This window comes from Syngnathus acus, chromosome 17, assembly GCF_901709675.1.
Source record: "Syngnathus acus chromosome 17, fSynAcu1.2, whole genome shotgun sequence".
In the NCBI taxonomy this organism is placed as follows: Eukaryota; Metazoa; Chordata; class Actinopteri; order Syngnathiformes; family Syngnathidae; genus Syngnathus; species Syngnathus acus.
The window spans coordinates 4377391-4398303 of NC_051102.1; the positions used below are offsets into that span (position 1 = coordinate 4377391).

Here is a 20913-nt window from a genome sequence, read left to right on the forward strand (position 1 = left end):
GACACTTCTACACTCAGATTTTAGTCAACATTCCACTTTATGGGTTAGGTAATAGTGTGAATCCAATTTAATGTGATAGCATTCAGTCAAGCCCATGTACAGTATAGATAATATAGAGAAGATAGAGTAGGTAGGTGGATAAAAATATCATTAAGACATTACAACTTTTATCCTTTTCTTTATCTTTAAAGCGATGCACAGATTACATTATGTGATTTCTATCCAACTGTCAGAGTGTTGTGATGTCATCTGTGTATGTGAATGGGTCGGCTCTCGTCCACTCGGTTTTGATGCAGCTGAAAGGAAGGCGTGATCCAGCGGCCGCACGAACACTGATGTCCGCACCAGCTGAACGAGCCCAGTTTGGAATGACACTTGGGACACAGAAGCTGCAAAACAAAGTGGACATGAGGAAAATATTTAAGGTGGCCAAAAGACAAACTTGAACGTGCCATGCAGAGTTGAGTTTTTACAGCACCTGTCCATCCATCACACCAAGTAAAGCTTGTTCCATCCACTGCACTGGTTCAATGAAATAAGATGTACATCGGATTCCTTCTATACAAAGAAAATATACATATTTTTTTAATATATAGAGTATATGTCGAATGCAAGATATTAAAAAAAGGTCAGTAAGATAAATAGCATAATCGATTCCAAAAAGATTTGTTTGTGACAGCCCTACCCTGCAATGAGTGTCTTCTTACCTGTCAGGTTAGAGGACTTCTTATAGCCGAAAGCTGATGCTCCTTCTCCCACTGGGTGACTGAGGAGACTAGAGCTGCGAAAGAGAGTTCTTCTACACAGCACAGAAGAGAAACAGGTGGAATTTCTTGCGTGATCAGTATTACAAGGTTATATTTTCAAAGTAGTAGCAGGAGCAGACGGGTATGTCTTTTGTCTTTGCCTTGTCTTTTCCATTTATGCCAATTGTGCCACAGCAATAAGGCACTTGTGTCACTTGAAGCATACGTCCAGCCTATGAGAAGAAAATAAGGCATGATTAAAGAACCATTTGATGGTTTACCTGCACTTCCTGCAACGATAGGAGGCTTCAGATGAATTGGACTGGGCAGGGTCAGCTGCAAACACTTCCCTGGGAACCTGCTGCAACTCTGTTCACACACACGCACGCACAAGAAATGAAGAACCTGAGGGAAGAACATCCAATCTCCAACTTGTGTGTGTCCTTACCAGGGTATTTCTCAGTAATCTTTGTCAATCTGTATTGTTTATAAAGCGGATTGGTGGTGTCCACTTGACACTGCAAGGCCTCATATAGACGCAACTGCTCCTCAAAACCACTGTTAACCCTGAAATGCACAAACAACCACACCCATCACATATTTTTGCCTTATAACAGCAGCGAGGTTATTGATACTATTCAACACTGCAATCATCAGGGAATGATGAGTTGCTTACTGTACATCCTGCTTGACACTCTTCAGTCTCTGATAAGCCTCAGCGAAGTCCAGCTTGTGTCTCTTCATAAGGTAAGCAGTCACGATGGTGGCGCTGCGACTTCGCCCAGCCTGACTGAAGCACAAACACTTGCGTCATTAGTTCTTACTGGTGTTTTGCATTTATGATATCTGAGCTGTAGAGTTTTGAAAATTTCAACATACAGCCCTTACCAGTGGACAAGCGCCGCCCCACCTCCATCCATGGCCTCCTGAATAAATAGGTAGCAATCGTCCATATGGCTCAAGAGGTCCGCCGTCACCTCATCCAGGACATTGATCCATTTCTTGCGATAGTTAGAATCCACAGGCAGTAGAGGTCCCGGGTCCACAGAGTCCGCAGACACGATGTGAGTGATTGCGGCTTCTTCCAAACCCTGACTGTTATTAAGGTCAGCCGCCGTTCCAATAAACACACCAGGATCCACCAGGAGCATGACTAACACAGAGATGGCAGTAGATAAGTTATCCTGTCTGCTCTAAGTGACCGAGTTTGACCTTCTGTAACATTTTAAATTAAATCTGTTAGATGTTTCACTACATTACGTTCATCTTGTGGTTCTCTAACAAGGAGCTGAATGATAAACTTCACAACAGGTGTTGGATGATGTGATACTCTAAGATCGAGAACCTATTCCAGACCTCGCAATGTCAAGGCTCAACGACTCAAGGTTCACTTCGATCCAGTGTCATGTCTGAACGCGAACAGGATGATGGAGCAATTCGAATTGCACTGTAAAATGAATTGCTCTTGTTTGAAAGGACAGCAAACTGTGCAAACAGTTGAACATTGGGACATGTGCATTCAAATGTTTGGAAAAGATCAAATTAAGTTCAGCGGCTGAACATTTTAAGTTCATCTGTGAGATTACAATAAATACATATCCTTAACTTTTTATTGGGGGGGGGGGGGGGTATTTGTGTTACCCTGGCTCACGCATTCGGGTAAAATTAAAAAAAATTAAGAACTAAATCGACATACCTTACTAGTTAACACCAGACGATGCGTACTAAAGCGTCACTTCTACCATTTCACTTTTTTGTGACTAATATTATACCATTAAAAGGTAAAACACTTCTGATGGAAAAACCTTACGATCGCCGAGATTGGTCCGTCCAAGACAACTATCCGGGTACTATACACATTATTTCGTTCCGACCACGAAAGTTCCCACTTAAAGGGATTTTCTATAATGTCAATCAACTCTTTAAATTCTGCTTACCTACCATTATCGTATGTAACCATCTTTTTTTTTTTTTTTTTTTAAGAGTTATGGCTCATACAGCGGGAAAGATTTATAAAAAATAAAAATACTGTACCAACTGAGTAAAGCTTCCGTTGTCATGACGACCAAGAACATTTGATTCAAATAGCTAAATCACATCTGTACCTTAAAAATAAAACATTACTCACATCAACAACAGTTCTTGTTATCAACTTTATTATAAGAACATGGTATTATTGAAAAAATAAGACTAATACAGCATGACTTAAGTCATTGAACCAGCACCCACACGCACAAAAACACTGACTCTGATCTGAAGAAAATCACACGACCATTAACTGTACAATAACAAAGCTCAAACCCTGATCTTGTGTTTTTGTGAACCTCTAGAGTGTAACAAACTCAAGAATAAATGGTTTGTCATTATGGATTTGTGTTTTGAGCCATGTCGTGTTTCGGGAACAGTGAATTGCTATTTAGATGGCACTACCTCTGCCCATTCCGCCTCTTGATCGTCCAGTTGCCCCTGAAACAAGGGGAGGAGAAATGGTTTTAGAGCATAGAAGCAGTATAAATTTCTCAAAATGTTTAGTGCGTGTTTCAAGTTACTGTTAAAACAAACACCTTTATTAATCTATTTAAAGTGTGCAAAGAAGGACTTGATTTTCTGACCTCTGCGGCTTATCAGCATGCGTCCTTCACCCCTCCCTCTGGTTCTGCTCATCACATGTTGACTGGTCACAGTGCGCCTCTGAGTGACGCTGCTGCTGGTGTCTGCAAACAGAGGAGAGGGTGAGACAGGAAGGTGTCCATGACCTCTGACTGAACGCTCACCTTCACCACTTCCTGCTTAGTAATGATCAATTTTTACTTACTGCACAATGTGTTGAAAATTGTCGAGGAATCAGGGTCTTGACTGGTGGATGGAAGTGATGCATCTTCACTCTGCTGTCCCGCAGTCTCTATGTCAGTGTGGCTGTCCAAAGAAGCCTCAGCAGTTTGACTAAAATACAAGGAGGTAAGAACCATTGATACAAAGCACACACTGAATGAGTCGTCAACTCGGATATTTCTGAAAAGTGACGCTCACCCTTCTTCTTGTTCCATGAAGACCTCATCGACATCATCGCCTGGTGTGGACATCCCAGTAGAAGCAGTTACCATCGGAACAGATTGAGACGCCATATTGTCCCCACTGTCTGAAGGCAGAGACTCCGTGAAGACCGTCACTGTCGAACAATGTGAAGACACAATGTCAAGCAATTTTTTTTTTTTTTTCTGGAGACACAATTACAAATGATTGCATGAGTCCCTCACCTGGTGCAGCCACTTGCAGAGGTGTTGTGGGGACACTTCTTCCTCCTCCATCCTCATCGTGAGCAGGCAAGAATAGTGGAGACTCGTACATGCCCAGACCTAATCACACAATAGCAGATTTCCTTGCTCTGTTCCAAATCAGTTGACTTGTTTGTAAATTTGCCCGGGTTCCATTCGGCACAAAATACGTGACATTCTTCTCTCTTCACTTACTCACAATAATGTAAGACACGCATAATCTGGACAAATCTTTGTACCTCAAGAATCATTTTTTCAGGAGACACCCGGAAATGCCTTAACATAGCCTAGTCAAAGCGAGCAAGTCAATTCTGACACAGAAAGTTACAAACAAACATTCACTGTAATTCTGACCAAACCAAGTACAAGTATTTGTTGTGCCGTACCTCCTTGAGAGGCGAGCTGTCCCAGGTCCGAGTGTGACGCTGAAGCCTGAGGGAGCAGATCTTCAGGAGGTCCAAATCTAAACCTGGTAGATAGACCAGCAACCTGAGGAGAACTGAGGTGACACACAGACATGTGTGGTGAATTGTAGCTGAAACATTGTGATGCTCTGGTGTCAAACAGTTTTTCCAGCAAGAAATCAACATTTTCTCCTTACTGTATAGCTTCAGCAAAGCCATCAGTACGATGCGGGACAACCAGAGTAGGAGTACTTGGAACCATCCTGTCGTCGTCGTCAAAAAAATGTTGCTGAAATACAGAAATTCGAACCCTAATTTAAAACAGACCTTAGTAAAGAATCAGCTCAGAACATTACATGAAATCCATTACTTGATTTATGCAACCAACAGTTCTTTAGTCTTTAAAATCATTTAGTCTCATTAAAATCATCATGCAAGTTTAGACAAACATCACAACAAAAAGTTCTATAGAGCAAGAAAGACAACACCTCACCATACTTCCTATTCCTGGCGTCAGCTGTGGTCCTCGACCTACTGATGGACGTCGGAGTTGAGAGGTCTGTCTCTGGAGAACACACAGAGATGCACAAACATTTACTGAAAGAAACGATCATGTTGGATGTTGCCATTATTGGTGTTTTTGTTACCTATTACTTATTGAACCCTTTCATCATACCACAAGTACCCCCTTGCTCATACTCATAACAAGATAGTTTAGTTGTGTTGGCCGTGTTCCTCTATGTGCCAGGTGACATTTGGCTGTGATGACGTTCATTTCTGGTTTATAACCGGTTAGGCATGCGTTTACCTGTGCGTGGGGGGGGCCTAGCTCTGAAGCTGGGGGTTGAATGTAGAGCCGTGGTGGGAGGGAGTGCGGGGGCCTTCGAGGCTGGGGCAGGCGGAGTGTAAGTGAAGAAGAGGAAGGGGAGGGAGTTGGGTGGGTGTGGATGGCCTCTCTTTGGGCTTCCGACTCGTTGCTGCTGACTTCACCTGGAGGAGAGGAGAGCTTCTCATTAGCATATACAAGAGCAGGGACAAAGAAATTAAATAAACTACTAAAATGTCTTTTTGATGATGCTCACTGGTGTTGGACGGCTCAGGGGGACACTGCGAGTCATTGTCATCAGCACTTGTGGGAACGGATGGCTGCTGTCCCGCCTCTTCAGCATCCCCATCTTCCTCATTGCTCTCCTCACCTTCCTTCATAGCAAGGTTACTTGCATCATCACCATCATCCTCCTCGTCATCGTCGTCCTCCTCCTCCTCCTCCTCTGCCCCCTCCACCTTGGATGGTAAAGTAGTGCTTTAGGAACAGACAGCTCATATTTTGACAAAAAGAAAAAAGGGGTGCACCTCCTCCTCCTCTTCTTCATCACCCTCCTCTTCCTCCTCCTCCTCCTCTTCTTCACCTGTGGTCTCCGGTTTCTCTCCTCTACTCTCACGGCTTTCGCTGTCTGTGTCGATAACAATAACTTCACGAGTCAGACCTGACCCCTGAGGGGACGTCCGATCTGAAGGGACAGACTGAGACATCCCTTCCTCCTCCATGTCGTCATCTTCGGGGATAGCAGAAAAATCTTCTGGAAGCTCCTACGCACCAAACAGAGATGATGTATGGTTAATTTCAGGGCACAACATTCTGGAACTCTGAATTTCCCCTTAATTGTTAGTGTCTGACACAAAATTCTGTATTGAAAAACACTGTAAACTGACCTGACTATTGTCAGGCGAATCTTGTCTTTGGCCTTCATCCCTTAGATCTTCTACCTCCTCATCACCTTCCATCTGTAACATTTTAATTGCAGTGAATAAAGTAAAATCATACAAAAAAAATTGACTTGCAACAGTCCTTCTCTTTAAAGCAGGACCCCTTTTTTTCTTTGATGGGTTTATTTATATAAATCAAAAGATTACAGTGCTATTTCTTAGTTATGTAAAAACAACAAGACTGGGAAAAAAATGATTGAATAGATTTAGAGCTATTCTACCCACTAGGTTTCAGAACAAGAGACTTTAATGTACTGTATCTCTAATGACAAAACACTTAAATGATGTTTTTGTTTTTTCAAATGAAAGCTCTGACATTGGACGTGCAAACATTTTACAATGTTTCTTGCCGCACCATTGTTAGTCTTTTTCATGTGTTTAACTTATACAATGAAAAACAACACAATGTTAAAATTTTACTTCAGCTCATCACAACTTTATAAAATAATTCAAATCATTTGGTCGGCAAATTAAGCCAAAGAAACTAAAGAAGGATTTGAAGACAATCAGTCAGTTTGTTGCATTTACCTGGAGGGCAATCATTTGTCTCAATCTGAGCTTTTTGGCAGTTGAAGGGGCGTGAGAACTCTCCGGTCTCATCTCCTCTTCCTCAATCTCGTCTTGTCTATTTCGCTTTGAACTCGCTAAAGTCAAACACAGCATCATTTCACACCGTTATGGATGGTTTTGATACATCAATTGCTCGGCTCAAAGATATCAACCGCACTGCTGCTTACATGCTCCAATGACAGCAAAGGATGTCGATGGTCGCTCTGCATCTATACTGCTGCCTACATCTTGAGAAGCGGCCTGCTGCTGAGTGGGCTGGACAAATGCTGTTGCCTGCGTGCTGGTTGGTTGCGTTATGGTTGTGGGTGTATTAAGACTGGAGATGACCGTGTGGGCAGCAGCTCCTGCAGTCATCAACACTACAATCAGAACCATTGACATACTTTAGGGCTGACTCTTGTAGTTATTCCATCAGCCTTGTTACAGGTCCAAGGAAATCGATGACTTTTTTCTTACCCTCTTGGCTTTCAGTCTGTGTCGTTGGCATGACAGTGGCAGTGGGTGTCGGCATGGGTACAGTTGCTGGGGTAACCATAGGTCGGATGCTGGCACGGGGTGTTGACTTGCTGCCAGGGGAAGGTGTCGGTTTGTTGCTAGGAGGAGTACTTGGAGTGGGTCGGATATTGGCCGTTGGTGGTTCAGACAGGTTTGAACTGCTAGATGAATAGAGAATGTAATTCAAAGGTTTTATTAGGACACTATGAATAAACATTTCTTAATTATAAAGCACTACCTGACCATTGCTAAATCGACAATTTGTTGTTTAAAAGTACTCTATAAATGAAGTTATGCCTGAATGGCCTGTAAAGTTGTAAAGTTTTATTTATCAGTCTGACCGAGAAGAACTACAACAATCGGAAGTTGGTCTTCTCTAATTTCATTAGACCCTGGAGGTTCTAAAAGGTAATAGATTTGTCAAGCTGAAAGAAAAGACGAATTTCTACTGTGGCATGAATCTGGGAGTCACTGACCTGCTTCTGTCCTGGGCTGGACTCTTCAAAGAGATCTGTCTTTGGTCAACAGATCTGTTCTGATCACCAACCTAACCACAGAAGCAACATTAAAAGACAAATCAAGAGCTGATGAAGCATATGTGACAATTCCTAGTTTTCATAATTCTATTTCATACATCTATGTATGTGATACCAAGACTGTGGTGCTAACCTTAGACCCACTCTGGTCCTGGGATTCCTCTCTGGGCTCAGTGTGAGTTTGAGTTTCCCTCAGTTCCCGGTCAAGTCGAAGAATTCTTCCTTCATACTGTGACTTCAAGGCATTCATCCTTACTTCTAGTTCCTCCTTACACTGCTTGAGCTCTTCCACCTCCTTGCTCAGATTCTCTTTTGCAGCTGAATAAAACATACCATGAGTAAAAATTATTTTGACATATTGAGTACAGTCACAAGTGGAACCCACTATTTAGCTGGTTAATTTTAGTCTTGGCGCCGACGAAGGCCTTCTTAGTCTTCTCCTCTTTGTCAGCCATCTGTTGTCTGAGCTGCTCCTCCTTGCTCTTGATCTCAGACAACTGGAACAAAGCATTACGATGACTTACTATAATTACTAAAGACTCTGTATTTCAGTGGATACGTTTTTTAAGCATTTACAGATCATTTAATGACATTTGCCAAGTAACAATTGAGTTGACATCTTTAAACTGCAGTCAAAACTGTACCTCCTGTCTGAGTTTTGCAAGTTCCTCTTTTAATTGGTGATTTGCATCGGTTGCAGTATTATCATCACTGGCTTGGATGGACAGGTTCTGGTTCTGGTTAGTCTGTGCACCCCTGAGAGCTTCATTAGCTTGGTTTACTTCCTGTAGCTGTTCTTGAAGTCGTTTATTTTCGGCTTCTTGCGCAGACATCATCTGACAAACAAAATTATTTCTTTCATGTATATTCTGCATTTTATGTACAGTCCACTGTTGTTGTTCATTATATTTATTATATTCCTTACCTTATGCCGAGTGTCCATCTGGCCTTTGAGCTCAGACAGCTATAATGAAGCAAGCAGATACAAAATGCTGTTGGTTTTGATTTTTTTAAATCCATATATTTCAAATATATCTATAGCTCAAATATATCTGTGCGACCTGGTACCAAAAGGAAACCGGCGGCCCCCCAGTAACTCACCTGACCCTCTGCTTTGCTCAAGGAGGTTTTAAGATTGTTAATCTCCTGTTGGTGGGAGTCTTGTAGTTTTTTCTGATTTGTAAGGTTTTGCTGTTGAGAATCTTTAGCCTGCTGTAGCTCCTTCTGCATTTGTTGAATCTGGTTCTGACGGGCTTGTGACTGACATTGAGATGATTTCAGTTGGTTTTGCATCTGTAATTTAGACAGGTTAGGATGATTAGTGTGAATTTATTTTGGGATCAATCAAAATGACAAAAAAAGTCCATGTAAACCGCGTTGTGTGCCAACAATCCTAAAACTATTATTTTGGAGTAAATGTGACGAGCAATGTTCTAGGGAAGCACTGTGCCGGTTACCTGTTGTGTGTAGGTCTTTGCTTGTTGAAGGTCTTTCTGACTCTGCTGTAATTGTGTCTGTGTTTGGGACAACTGGGCTTGAACCTAGAATGACAAAAATAAAACTGATAATAAATTCAAACTATTTCTCAGAAATCATCGATTAAAAAGTGCAAATGGTGGTTTAAGGACTGATTTGGATCCCACCCACTTTGATAGCCATGTAAGTAAGTAACACACACTCTGTGCTTTTCTAAAGGACATACAGATTGCACCTCCTGCTCAGACCAAAACTAAGGTTCCGCTTAGAATACCTGTGTTAGCTGATTCTGGTTCAGTGTCAATTGGTTTTGAATCTCCTGTAACTTCTCCTTGGTTTGCTGGTTTTCCTTCTGGGCATTCTGAAGCTCCTGCTCAGAGTTTTTGGCCTGAAGAAAGTAAAGCAATTGTACTAACACCGCCACACTTCGGCTAGTGCTGTATGTAGGAGCTAAAAAATGCTCCTTACTTCCTGCATCGCTCGTTTCAATGTGGTCAGCTCCTCTTGGACCTTTGTGATTTCCTCTTGACTTTTAGTGAGCTCCTGCTGCTCCACTTGGCTTGTTTCACCTTGTGTTTTAGCGGAAGTTTCCTCTACCAGCTCGAATGCATAAAAGGTATTATCAAAGCCGTTTAGAAAATGAAAAGCAACGCTACAAACTGCAGACTCACCTTATCATGCTGGACTTTTAGCTCGTCATACTGGGTCTTGTAGCGCCGTCCGATCTTTTTCACCTGTGTTATGGTCTTGTTTTTCTCGAGAATATCATTGTGTTTTGTTGCGAGTCCTCTCTTCAGTGTGTCTCTCTCTGCCGTTAGGCGGGTCATAGACTCTCTTAGGCTTCTCAGTTGAGACTGGGCTGAATTAGTGCTGGTGCTGGATCTGGGATGATATGAAATAATTTAGGACATATCGAATGGACTTTAATTTAGACCAATAGAGCCCCACTACACAAATAATGGAATTCAAAGGCGTTTAGATATATACAACTTGGGTCATCTGATAATAGCATCAAAAAACGCAGGTTGACGACATTATTCTATTTTTTATTTGTACCTGGTTAGCTCAGTCTTCAGCTTGGCTGTCTCTTCAACAAGCTGGGTGATGCGCCTCTGCTGTGCTTCTCTCTCAGCGCTGAGTTTTTGCTTTTCCTCAACATCACCATCTTTCTGCTGGCTAACAAGTTGCTGTTGAGATGGAGGGATTGAAAGTACAGATTTAATGTACATTACTCTGGGTGTGTATTGATCTTTTTAAGAAATACCTTACAAACTACCATAGCGCAGGCTCATGTCAGTTTTGGGCAAAACCTAATTCGGACGTGACACAAAGCGGAAGGAATTTGGGACGGTCATATATTTATTATTCGAACCCTGCTGTAAAAAGAGGTTGGAAATAGGAACAGATCATTTCAAGAAAAATAAGAGCATTGAGAACAGGAGCACCCTCAGGAGCACCCTGACATGTCTCACATGTAAATTGAGTTTGAGACCTCTGCTCTACGGGATCAAGCTACTAGTCATTCGCTATAACGACGAAAGCCAACAGCACAATGTACTCAAGACCAACCTGTACTTTGGCCTTCAAGTGTTTGATGTCTTCTTCTAACAACCTTTTATCAGCCTGCAGAGAGCCGTTTCTGTCAGAAAGGTGAGACAATGACTCATGTAGTGGGCTAATGTTGGACTCCAGTTTCTTTACCTGATTGACAGATGGAGAGAAAGAGAAAAAAAAAAAGAGGAGTCAGAATGCAGTTGAATAGAAATCAAGACAATGCTTACAAACTAAAATCTAGTTTTGTTACAGTACTGGTATATTATCCATTACAGAAATCTAAATGGCATTTTTGATCATTTGGCTTGTCATTTTAAATGAGAATCTGCTGGCTAAATTAAAGTGAAATAAATAAATGACAACTGTGGCATAAATCTGATCAATTAAATTTGGTATGCATCATATACTGCATACAAGACAAAACAGTAACCAGGGGATAAGTTTACTTTTGCCTGCGCATGCTGCAGTTCTTGTTCCAATTTCTCTCTCTCCATTTTCAGCATCTTGATGGTCTCTTGGAGTGTGCTGATATTCGCCATGTTCTTCAGCTGAGTCTCTTTATGAGCCAGGGTCTTTGATGTGTTCTGAGAGCATGACAAAATTTGTGTTTGGATCTTTTTATAGCCAACCCTTTCTCACATACCATATTCTGCAAATGTTCAAACTAATAATCAGAAATGAGATGTTCAAATTTCATTCATTTCCCACCTGCAGTTTCTCTCGCTCAGCATTCAGAGCTTCCTGAAGCTCCTTAAGTTCCTGGTTTTGGTGTTCCATTTGCTGTTTGTAGCGGAGAGCCTCTCCTTCAGAGGCCTCACATCGGGCCACAGCAATCTCCTTCTCTTTCCGCACAAACCTACATTATGCATAGATTTGCTTTTCAAATTGAATTGGTTGCTGCTAAACAAAATGAACCATCTGACTCAATCATGGGAACTGGTCAATTTGAACTGCACTTCCTCAACCATCTTTTGATGTGCAGGTTACACCAATATACCTGAGTATTTCTTGTATCTGTTCAAGTGTCTTCCCTTCCTCGTTAAATGAGACGTCAAGCTGCTGTTGTGGTTGCTGTTCACGACTCCTTGCAGCCATTTCATCCATCTGTTGGTGCAGGAGAGCATTTTGGTGTACCAGCTCTTCGCAGCGCCGACTCTGACTGGCCACTTCATCCTGTTGCAGTCCAAGTAAATGCCAATGAGTGACACAACAATTCAATCAAAACAATTTAGTTCTCGGAGTAAAAGTTCCTAAGTCATTCCTCCCACAGTCCCACCTTCAGCTGCTTCTCCAAAGTTGTCCAGCTTGTGCTTTTCTCCTGTAAAAGTGAGTTGCACTTGTTCAATTGCTCCTCCATCTCTCCCTTCCGTGCTGCTTCTTGCTGCGATGCTTTCTTTAACTCCTTAAGGACTTCCACGTCTGCTGCATGAAGCATCAGCTCTCGCTCGTACTTAGCTTGAGCCTCACCAGCTTGCTTAGTCTAAGAGGGAAAACAAACCACTTTGTAATAGTAAAACCAGCACAGAGACAAATATGCACCACAAACAAATCTACTTGGTTTAATTGAGTTATACTGGCAATATGTAGACTAACAAATCTATAACACAATGCCAAAGCAAATTGAAATCGAGGGTAGAAGTGCACTGGAGTCCTCCCGCATATTTTAAGTGTGGCCATGCTCAATGAGAAATGCAGCGCTCTGCTGGAAGTGTGTATATGTGTGTTTATTAATGACCTGCAACAGGCTCTCCTGTATGGCCTTCTGCTCCAGAGTGACAGCTTTAGCAGCTCTCTCCAGCGCCTCCTGCTGCTCCACTTGGCTGGCTTTTAGACAGCGCTGGAGATCACTCACCTGGAAAAGACAAGAAAAGAGAACGCTTTATACTACATTTCTTTTTAACTTAACCGATGGTCAAAGTTCAGGTCCCGTCACCACACGGGGGAAAATGAAGTTTTTATTGTCTGGCAAGTTAGGGCGCGAATGGAACAAAACCACTGTAAAGTTATAAGTTCAGACTGGCAGTACAAATGCTATCAAGCAAATTCGACTGCACATGCAATTGCAGTTGAATTGCTATTGACCACAGCTTCATTTAATAACCTGTCCAGGTCAACTTACAATAACTGTTGAAGGCTACATGGTTGAATCTCAAGTGTGTTACAAGACCTACTTGTTTCTCAAGTGCGTCCAAAGCCTTCCTTTTCTCCTCTTGTGCTTGCTGATTCTTTTTCTCCACCTCTATTATTCTGTTTTCCAGCTGCTTCTGAATGTCTTGTGACTCCTTGAATCTCATCTCAAGCGGCGAGCGTTGCTGAGAGGACATCAAGAAAAGGGTAAATGCTAATTGGTGCGTGTGTGTTTGCAAAAACAACGAAATCAATTGTACCTCTTTCTCATTCTTCAGACTGTCCTCCAAAGACAGTACCACAGCTCTGTATTGCTCAACAGTAGCATTAGCAATACTTAGCTGCTCTGCTAGTTTGCCGTTTTGTTCCTCCGCAGCATTTAGATTACTTTTGACCTCTGCGAGCTCAGACAGGCCAGGCTGAGAAGTTTGAACTGGAGAGCGCACTGAAAATATAGGAGGGAGGAATGGTGAAAAAGGGGGACATAGCATTGACTACATTATTTCACTTAAAAGGAAATTGTTACCTCTGACAGGTGTTCTAAGAGTTGCCACTCTGGTTGCTGGGGTACTAACACTCTCAGATGAGATGGAAGACAGTTGAGCTTTCAGAGTAGCCACTTGCTGTTCGGAGTTCCTCAAAAGCTCTCTTGTCTTCTGCTGCAAGGTGTTTTGTGTCTGAAGTTGTTTTTTAGCTTCGACCAACTGAGCCTAGTTGTATAAAATAAAAAAATAAAAAAGGGAAATGCATACAAAAGAAATGATTACCATCAAACAGCTTTGTTCAATTTAGATATAACAAGGTAAATAAGGTTATGTACATCCATACTGCGTCCAAGGGTATGTCTCTGGGCTACTTCCTGCTCCAGTCGAGTCTTCATTGAGGCAAGTTCTGTTTCCAGATTCTCAATCTTACTGTTTAGTCGTTGACGAATGTCTGCGTCTGTACGCTCCATAGTTAACTATACAGTCCAAAAGTGAAAATGAAAACAAAGGGGACATATTGAAAATGGACCTGGTTTGCTTACAAATGGTTTGTTTTGTATGCCAGGCATCAAGTGTGAAATTTCACAACCAAGTCAGCGACATATTGTTGTTGAAACGTGTCAGGCGATATTACCTGTATGCTCTTGAGGTTGGTGAGTAGTAGGTTTTGGTTACGTTGCTCAGCCAACATGGCCTCTTTCTCTCGGTTGAGTCGACTCTCTGCTTGCTTTAACATGTCTCTCTCTTTAGTCAAATTCTCAACACGCACCTACAGACAAAAATACGTATGTAATAGCAGTTGAGGGGACAAACAAACTAGTAGGGCGACATACAACAAACTATTATAAACATTTATGCTGTTGATGCTGACCTCCTCAAGGGCCAGTTTTTCATTAGCTTGCCGCAGGTCCTGCGTCATAGTGTAGATAATGTGCTCATGCCGTTGGGCTGTCATAGACATTTTTTGGTTCCTGTCTTGGAGAGCTGTGGTCTCTCTACGAAACGCTGTGACAGTCTCTTGGAGCATCTCATACCTACCACAAAAAAAGCGATTCATAAAGACATTACAAAATTGACAGAATTCTAACCACTGTCTGACAAGGTACATTTATCAGGACTGTAATTTTGCCCACACCTCTTGTTGCTGAACTCCAACTGAGAAGTCAATTTGGCATTACTGGAGCGAACCTGTGTCAGCTGCCGCTCCAGTCTGTCATGAGCGTCATTCACCATTTTGTCGTTCTCTGCCTTTTCTTTTTTATACAAGGTGAAGGAGTCGTTTAGCTAGGAGCGGAGACGCACATTGAGTTAAATAGATGTTTAATTTGAATACCACGTCTATCCAGAAAACAGGTTGTTTTACCTGCTTTAATGCAGCTTTAGCCTGTGCGGTTTGCGCAGACTCAGCAGAAGCAGTAGCAGCAGCAGCTCTATGAGGTGTTGAACGAGTTACTGGGGCTGATGGTCGAGTGGGTGCAGGGTGGGGAATATCTGAACCGCAGGAAAAATGTAAATTATACACATTTATTTATACCCTTTCACGGTTAGACTTTCTTCCGAAAGATCCATTCTCATTTTTTTTATGCCGGGATGTTGACAATGATGAATGTGAGTTTTGCTGTCACAAATTCAATCGTAAACTTCAGTCAGGTTTCATTAAATCTTCACAATGAGACCTGTAATTTCTGTTTTTTTTTGTGTGTAGAAATATACTCTTACTTTATGAGATATAATGTAAGATGCATAAATTGATTAAATGATTAAACGGTCTAAAATGGGGTTCTAGATGTCACCTTGGGAGGGCAGGTTAAATCCAGTGCTTTGTGATAGCAAGGCTTTGTACATGTCTCTCTGTCTCGCATTGGAGTCAGCAAGTTGCTTCTGCTGGTTCTTCTGCTCTCTCAGCTGCTCTAGCTCCTTTTGAAGTTTATCCACACTCGTCTCCAACTCTAACACACTGCACGGAAACAGTCAGAAATATGTCATTAATGAAGTAGCATTTATTTACCACAGATTGTTCATCAGAATTAAGTCATTACAAAAAGTAGCATGCATAAAATGATGTGTGCAATACATTTTTGAAAATGTATCTGTGATTATAAATAATAATATCTGAACTCTTATATGTTGTCTTATATCTTAGTTTTCTAGAATTAGGAGTGTTTGCTCACATTTAGTATAGGCATTAGCTAGGCCTCATCATTAACAAAAAAAATAAATAAATAAAACAAAAGGACATAGTAATAGCAATATTACCGTGCTGATGTTGTATGGGTTTGTTGCAATGTGTTCTCCTCCTCAGACTTCCTCAACCTTCCCAGCAGGCTTCTGTTTTGCATTTGAAGCTCCTCTACACTTCGGTAGGAAATCTCATGCGGCCTGTTGACCTGGCCAGAAATATTAGATGTACTGCCTTCATCTTTGGTCACTTGATTACCTCGGGTTTCTTCAAGTTCAACTAGCAGTACACACACCTGGAATAAAATACCACATTGAGGAAACTATTTGATTAATGCAAATAGTGTATGAGAAAGGAAGTATTGCAAAATAGTGAGTGATCACTGTTGTGTAACTATATGCAAGTTACTTGTGTAGATGTATCGTCCAGTAGTTTTTCTGTCCTCAGCTTGTCCTTCTCCAAATCGTCACAACGTTGCTTGGCCTCGTCCTTCTCTTTCTGCAAACTGTAGATCTCCTAATAATGACATGCAAGTTGTAGTTAAGGAAATATGCAAAGTTATTGAAATCGGTTTTCATACTAATTGAAATGATGAACGCATTGAATAACTTTGTGTCAGACCGTTCGAGCGTGTTCCAGTTTATTCCACAGGGAGGCCATTGAGCCCTGGATGGTCTCATACTCCTCCCTCTGGCGTTTGAGGACAGGTGCTTTGGATTCCACCTCTTGGATGACCTCATCCAACACTTTGTTCACCCTTGCGGTCTCTTGCTTCTCCAGTTGCAGCTGAGTCTGAGACTCGGAATATGCATTATACAGCTGATAGAACACAAACATAGGAGAGAAGGGAAATCAGTCAAAAGGGATACGGTCACTTCATAGAGAAAATAAAAAGAGCATCCAAAAGCAGCAGAATATCAAACTTGATATATTATTGTTATCCTTTATTTATTTTCACAAATCAGCAAGAAGAAGCAACATGTAAGTAGTATATGGCAGAATATGCATTATATGGAAAACAGAAAAGTGGGTAAATACAAGTTTGTTCTGTCCAACTTACATCAAAAAACTTCATTCCGGGCTTGACAATAGCGGCAATGGCGGCTGCAGACGGACACATGGACTCCAGCTGCTCCTCAGTCAGAGAGGGCGCACCTGAAGGTAAAAACAAAAAACTGTAACAATGGTCAAGACTACTCCCTGGAAGTGATCAAGAAATGGGGGCTCATATTACAATTTTGCCAATGAACTCCTAAATTCGGATTTAGCTCAGGATTAATCACAACATAATTTATATTTATACTTTAAGTACTACATTATGCTATTTCCATCCTTAATAAGACAGTGATTTTCCAATAAGGTGGACTACTAAATTACAAATTAACTAATGAGCAAATATATTATACAATTGATCTATTGTACATTAATATTCAATAGAATTATTCTACATTTCAACGAGACAACAGATCGAAATAAGAAAACGATAAAGCGCTCATCTTTTCTTACAGCATTTTTTGCCAGAGGCCTTCAGCATAGAATTTTCCATCTCTTTCTCCATTTTCTTGATCTTCTCTTGAAGCTCTGCTTCTAAATGGGTGTTTCTCTCCTCTGCTTCAGATACCTTCTTTTCCAGTATTTTGTTATCTACCAGTACACAGTAACAGAGAGTATACAAAAGGAATTCATGACAAACACAGGTTTTTCATATTTTCAAGCTGAGGTACGTGAAATGCCTTTAAGTTGGCAAAAGTTTCATTTCACATCTAAGAAAATGTTCAGCACACTGTATTTCGAGATGTGATGTGTCGATCCCAGGACTAGTGCTATAAAAGTTAGATTTGGAATTCAAAGTACAAGTTTTCCTATTCTATGTGGACCAGAGGAACAGCCAGCATCTATCTATTGATGGAGCAACCTTCTGAGTCCCTACTTATCAACCTAATTTCATTTTTTCACCCTTCACCCTGAATTCTGTGGTGTCTTAGACTCCAGGGGCATTACTTTGACGGAGACTAGTTGCTGTCTGTGCTTAAAATATATATTTTGTGACAGCCGTCCTGGAACTTTAGTGGCGCACCTTGCTGTATGTATGCAACTTGGGTCAATTCAATAAAAGAGACCAGATGGACATATGATTACACTCTATTAAAAACGGGAATTTTAAAGTGTTGGAAAAAATTGCAAACAAACTCAAACCTTCTGTAGTGTTTTTAACCATTCTGCTGAGTTCTTCAACAGCCCTGCTCAGTTCTTGGTTTTTAGTTTCCAGGTCTGCTGCTACACCCTGCAAAATGGGATGTAAAAATAATCAATCGATTGAAATATAAATTGACACAATTGTGATGAGGAATTACCGTAAAATACCATTAAATCTCTTCTGATTTTTTTTCCATGGAAGAATTTTAACACTGACATAATTTTTTTAATGCAGTTCTATCACGAGTGCCTTTATCCTCCCTTTAAATCAGATGGGATAGTCTCCATAAAACTGATAAGGACAAGTGAATATTAAATATATGATGATTCTGGTCTCACCTTGTAGAGAGAAGACAACTTGACATGAGCATTGAGCTCATTCCGGTATTTCTCCTCCATGGTAGTCAGTTCATCCTTAGCCTAGAGAGTTAAAAAAGTATTTTTTTTGTTTTTTTTAATTCATAATTAACTTCCCCATTTTCCCCAGACCCAAAAAGTAAAATTAAGAGAAAAGTTTTTTTCATGTTGTCATTCTGGGCTGCATAATAGTAATAATAACAAATGTATACTGTATATCAAATGCAATCACTATATTTTATGACTCCACTGAAGAGCCTTTTCCACTAAAGCTATTATAAAAACAAACTCTTAACGTTGAGACAACAACAGTAAAAAGTCATGGCTTTGTCAGTAGCCTTTTCATACAAACAGAACTAACTATGTTTTACAACTAGAGTTCAAGGACAACGCTGACGTATTGATTTGTTTACCGACCCGTTTCAGTTTGTTGTTAAGGTCTTCAGCTCGTTTGTGCTGGTTTTCACCGGACTGCTTCAGAGAACAGAGTTGACTTTCCAGCCTGGTCACCTATTGAAGAAAACCCCATCAATAGTAGACACTGGGGCTATGTATAGAATTGCATCGACTCGTGACATTTAAAAACATGGATGTTATGGATTTTAATAAAGAAGGACTCCAGATTTACATTTTACCCAATTTGCTCTGTTTTTTTCACTACTACATTGTTTGTGTGTTACCTGCTCGGTCTTGGTTTTTAGACTACCCCGGAGCTCCAGAATCTCTTTGCCTGTTTCTCTGTTACTGCTCAGCAGTTCCTCAGTTTTGGTCTTCAGTTCTGCGGATAACCACTCATTTTTCTTTTCCAGTAGCTCCTTTTCCTGTTCCATGCGCTTTTCCCGGTGCTACCGGAACATGGACAACATGGACACGTTTTGCATTATGTTGGAATAACAGAGGAATAACAAGGGGTGTGTTTCCCAAATTACGATTTAAAACAAAGGTTTATAAGCATGTACGTCATTTGTTTGCAGGTGAATGTGATAACAGTAAGATTAGTATCTTACAGCAGTTCCACACTTTCTTGCACTCTGACCAATGATTGTTTCATTGTTTACCTGCACAGAGGTCTCGGAGGAATGGATCTCATCCAGTTTTAAATGCAACTCCAATTTGACTTTGTCTGTCTCCAACAGTTTCTCATTCAGGCGCTTTACATCCTCTAAAACAAAAAAATTAAAAGCAAATAAATGAAATGTATAAATTATCAACTTGTTCATATGTACAGCAAAGGTCCTTCATGCAGAGGACCCGTGTTTGTCACGTTAGCAAACATACCAGTAAGGTTCTCCGCCTCTTGTGTTCTCTTCTCCAGCAGCCGCGCCAGTTCTCTTTTTTCCGCCTCGATCTCATACTTTGATTTGGACTGCAAATACACACGGGCAGATAGATTTTTGCTATATCCCCACATATTTTCGACAAAGTTAAATTATCTTAACACAAACCTGCTGCTGGGTTTTATCGTCAGGAGTGTCTCCATCAATTCCCTTTAGAGCACTCAGCTCTTCATCTGTACAAAGAAAACAAAGGACAACATCCTATGAACAACATCAACAAGTAAGCATTTTGAATAAATCTTGTTGTGATAAGGGTCACAAAATATACATAGAGCTAGGAGTATAGAATTAAAACGTACAAAAACCCCAAGTATATATATATATATGAGCCTTTGTGAAAACTCACTTAGTTTCTTATTTTCCTCCTTGAGTGTTTGCAGGTCTCTCGTGGCAGACAAGATCTGCTCCTGACCCTCTCCAAGTTTCCTCTCAATGTCAAAGTACTGCTGTTCTGTAAGAGAGAACACACACAACATGAAACCACAAGTGTAACACAAATGTCACAAATTACTGTTTTGCCAGTAGCACAAATGCCAATTATTTTGTTAATCTGAAAGTAGAACTACAATATTCAAGCCCTCATATACACAACATAAACGGATTCCTGTGCCGAATTGAAACATATTTATAAACTTGAAAGTATGTCAATATAATTACTGTTGTCACATACACGACGTAAACAGATTAGTGTGCAGAATTGAAACATCTAAAAAAGCTGATTGCTAAAGTTAGCAACGCCGCTATCGTTAGCCGGTGATGGGTGCATCATGAGCAAAAGATTCTTTTTTTTTTTATTAGACGATACTTTTGGAATACTGTGTATCTGAAGCGTTTCCATAGCAGTTTACATACGTAAGAAACTATATTTCAACTGAATGTAGATACGTGCGTACCACAGTCCGCTTTGATTCTCTCCTGTTGGGTCCTGAGCGCCTCGTTAGCATTCTGTAGCTCCGTAACAAACTTCTCCAGCTTGTTTTGGACACCTTTAGGGAGTTTATTCAACTCCGCCCGCTCCAGCGCTTTCAGCAGGACAGCCGCCATCTCCGACTATCCTACAAAACGATCCTAAATGTATTAAACTTATCCTGAAGACATAACGAGCTGAAACTGCTCTTAAAATGCACGGATAAGCTTATCTGTAAAGGTTTGACTTTTCTAACATATACCAGCTGAAGGATAACTTTATATTTCAAAATAAAACAAAATCATATCCTCTGAGAATGGTCTGTTGTTGTTTTTCTGCGTATTTGTTACTGTGTATCATAATATCTTTAATATCAATAAATCGTTACCTAAAAATGACAACTTGATACGAACAAAGTTTTATTTTTTCGTAGTGTGAGTTTTTTATTGTGACGACTAAAACGGAAATAAATTATTGCAGTAATGTAACAAAAATTACTTTC

General features: G+C 40.8%; 2 protein-coding genes across 6 annotated transcripts; both read right to left on the reverse strand.

Annotated features, from left to right (window-relative positions):
- Positions 1 to 46: 46 nt before the first annotated feature.
- Positions 47 to 2591, reverse strand: dusp12 (dual specificity phosphatase 12). 3 transcript variants are annotated; one of them, XR_005100785.1, is made up of 9 exons: positions 2443 to 2591; positions 1635 to 1899; positions 1423 to 1536; positions 1195 to 1313; positions 1028 to 1115; positions 708 to 799; positions 479 to 558; positions 193 to 389; positions 47 to 161 (listed from the first exon to the last, which is right to left on the reverse strand). XR_005100785.1 is itself a non-coding variant. In XM_037275271.1 (8 exons), the coding sequence occupies exons 2-8, from the start codon at positions 1895 to 1897 to the stop codon at positions 246 to 248; spliced, it is 897 nt and encodes a 298-aa protein (XP_037131166.1). In that variant the 5' UTR covers positions 1898 to 1899; positions 2443 to 2591; the 3' UTR covers positions 47 to 245. The 3 variants fall into 3 exon arrangements, 2 of the variants coding, with proteins under 2 accessions (XP_037131166.1, XP_037131165.1); XM_037275271.1 differs by having other exon boundaries at positions 47 to 389; positions 479 to 555; XM_037275270.1 differs by having other exon boundaries at positions 47 to 389.
- A 289-nt stretch (positions 2592 to 2880) lies between these two features.
- On the reverse strand, positions 2881 to 20664 carry LOC119136984 (nucleoprotein TPR-like). 3 transcript variants are annotated; one of them, XM_037275921.1, is made up of 55 exons: positions 20398 to 20664; positions 19851 to 19955; positions 19613 to 19677; positions 19446 to 19533; positions 19226 to 19329; positions 18848 to 19012; positions 18585 to 18677; positions 18150 to 18230; positions 17811 to 17898; positions 17121 to 17258; positions 16675 to 16769; positions 16236 to 16433; positions 16023 to 16130; positions 15692 to 15909; positions 15229 to 15392; positions 14799 to 14926; positions 14571 to 14719; positions 14307 to 14469; positions 14070 to 14204; positions 13771 to 13911; positions 13477 to 13660; positions 13211 to 13395; positions 12995 to 13135; positions 12559 to 12675; positions 12100 to 12303; positions 11821 to 11996; positions 11532 to 11679; positions 11270 to 11407; positions 10839 to 10970; positions 10326 to 10456; positions 9941 to 10151; positions 9738 to 9869; positions 9544 to 9657; positions 9251 to 9334; positions 8895 to 9086; positions 8719 to 8757; positions 8438 to 8629; positions 8179 to 8290; positions 7927 to 8111; positions 7734 to 7804; positions 7219 to 7415; positions 6930 to 7121; positions 6721 to 6836; positions 6139 to 6210; positions 5779 to 6015; positions 5508 to 5709; positions 5234 to 5415; positions 4919 to 4990; positions 4623 to 4714; positions 4408 to 4520; positions 4004 to 4102; positions 3777 to 3915; positions 3562 to 3689; positions 3359 to 3460; positions 2881 to 3212 (listed from the first exon to the last, which is right to left on the reverse strand). In XM_037275921.1, exons 1-55 carry the CDS (start codon positions 20546 to 20548, stop codon positions 3163 to 3165), a joined length of 7458 nt encoding a protein of 2485 aa, XP_037131816.1. In that variant the 5' UTR covers positions 20549 to 20664; the 3' UTR covers positions 2881 to 3162. The 3 variants fall into 3 exon arrangements, with proteins under 3 accessions (XP_037131816.1, XP_037131817.1, XP_037131815.1); XM_037275922.1 differs by having other exon boundaries at positions 6930 to 7106; positions 7219 to 7418; XM_037275920.1 differs by having other exon boundaries at positions 7219 to 7418.
- Between the last annotated feature and the right edge of the window lie 249 nt (positions 20665 to 20913).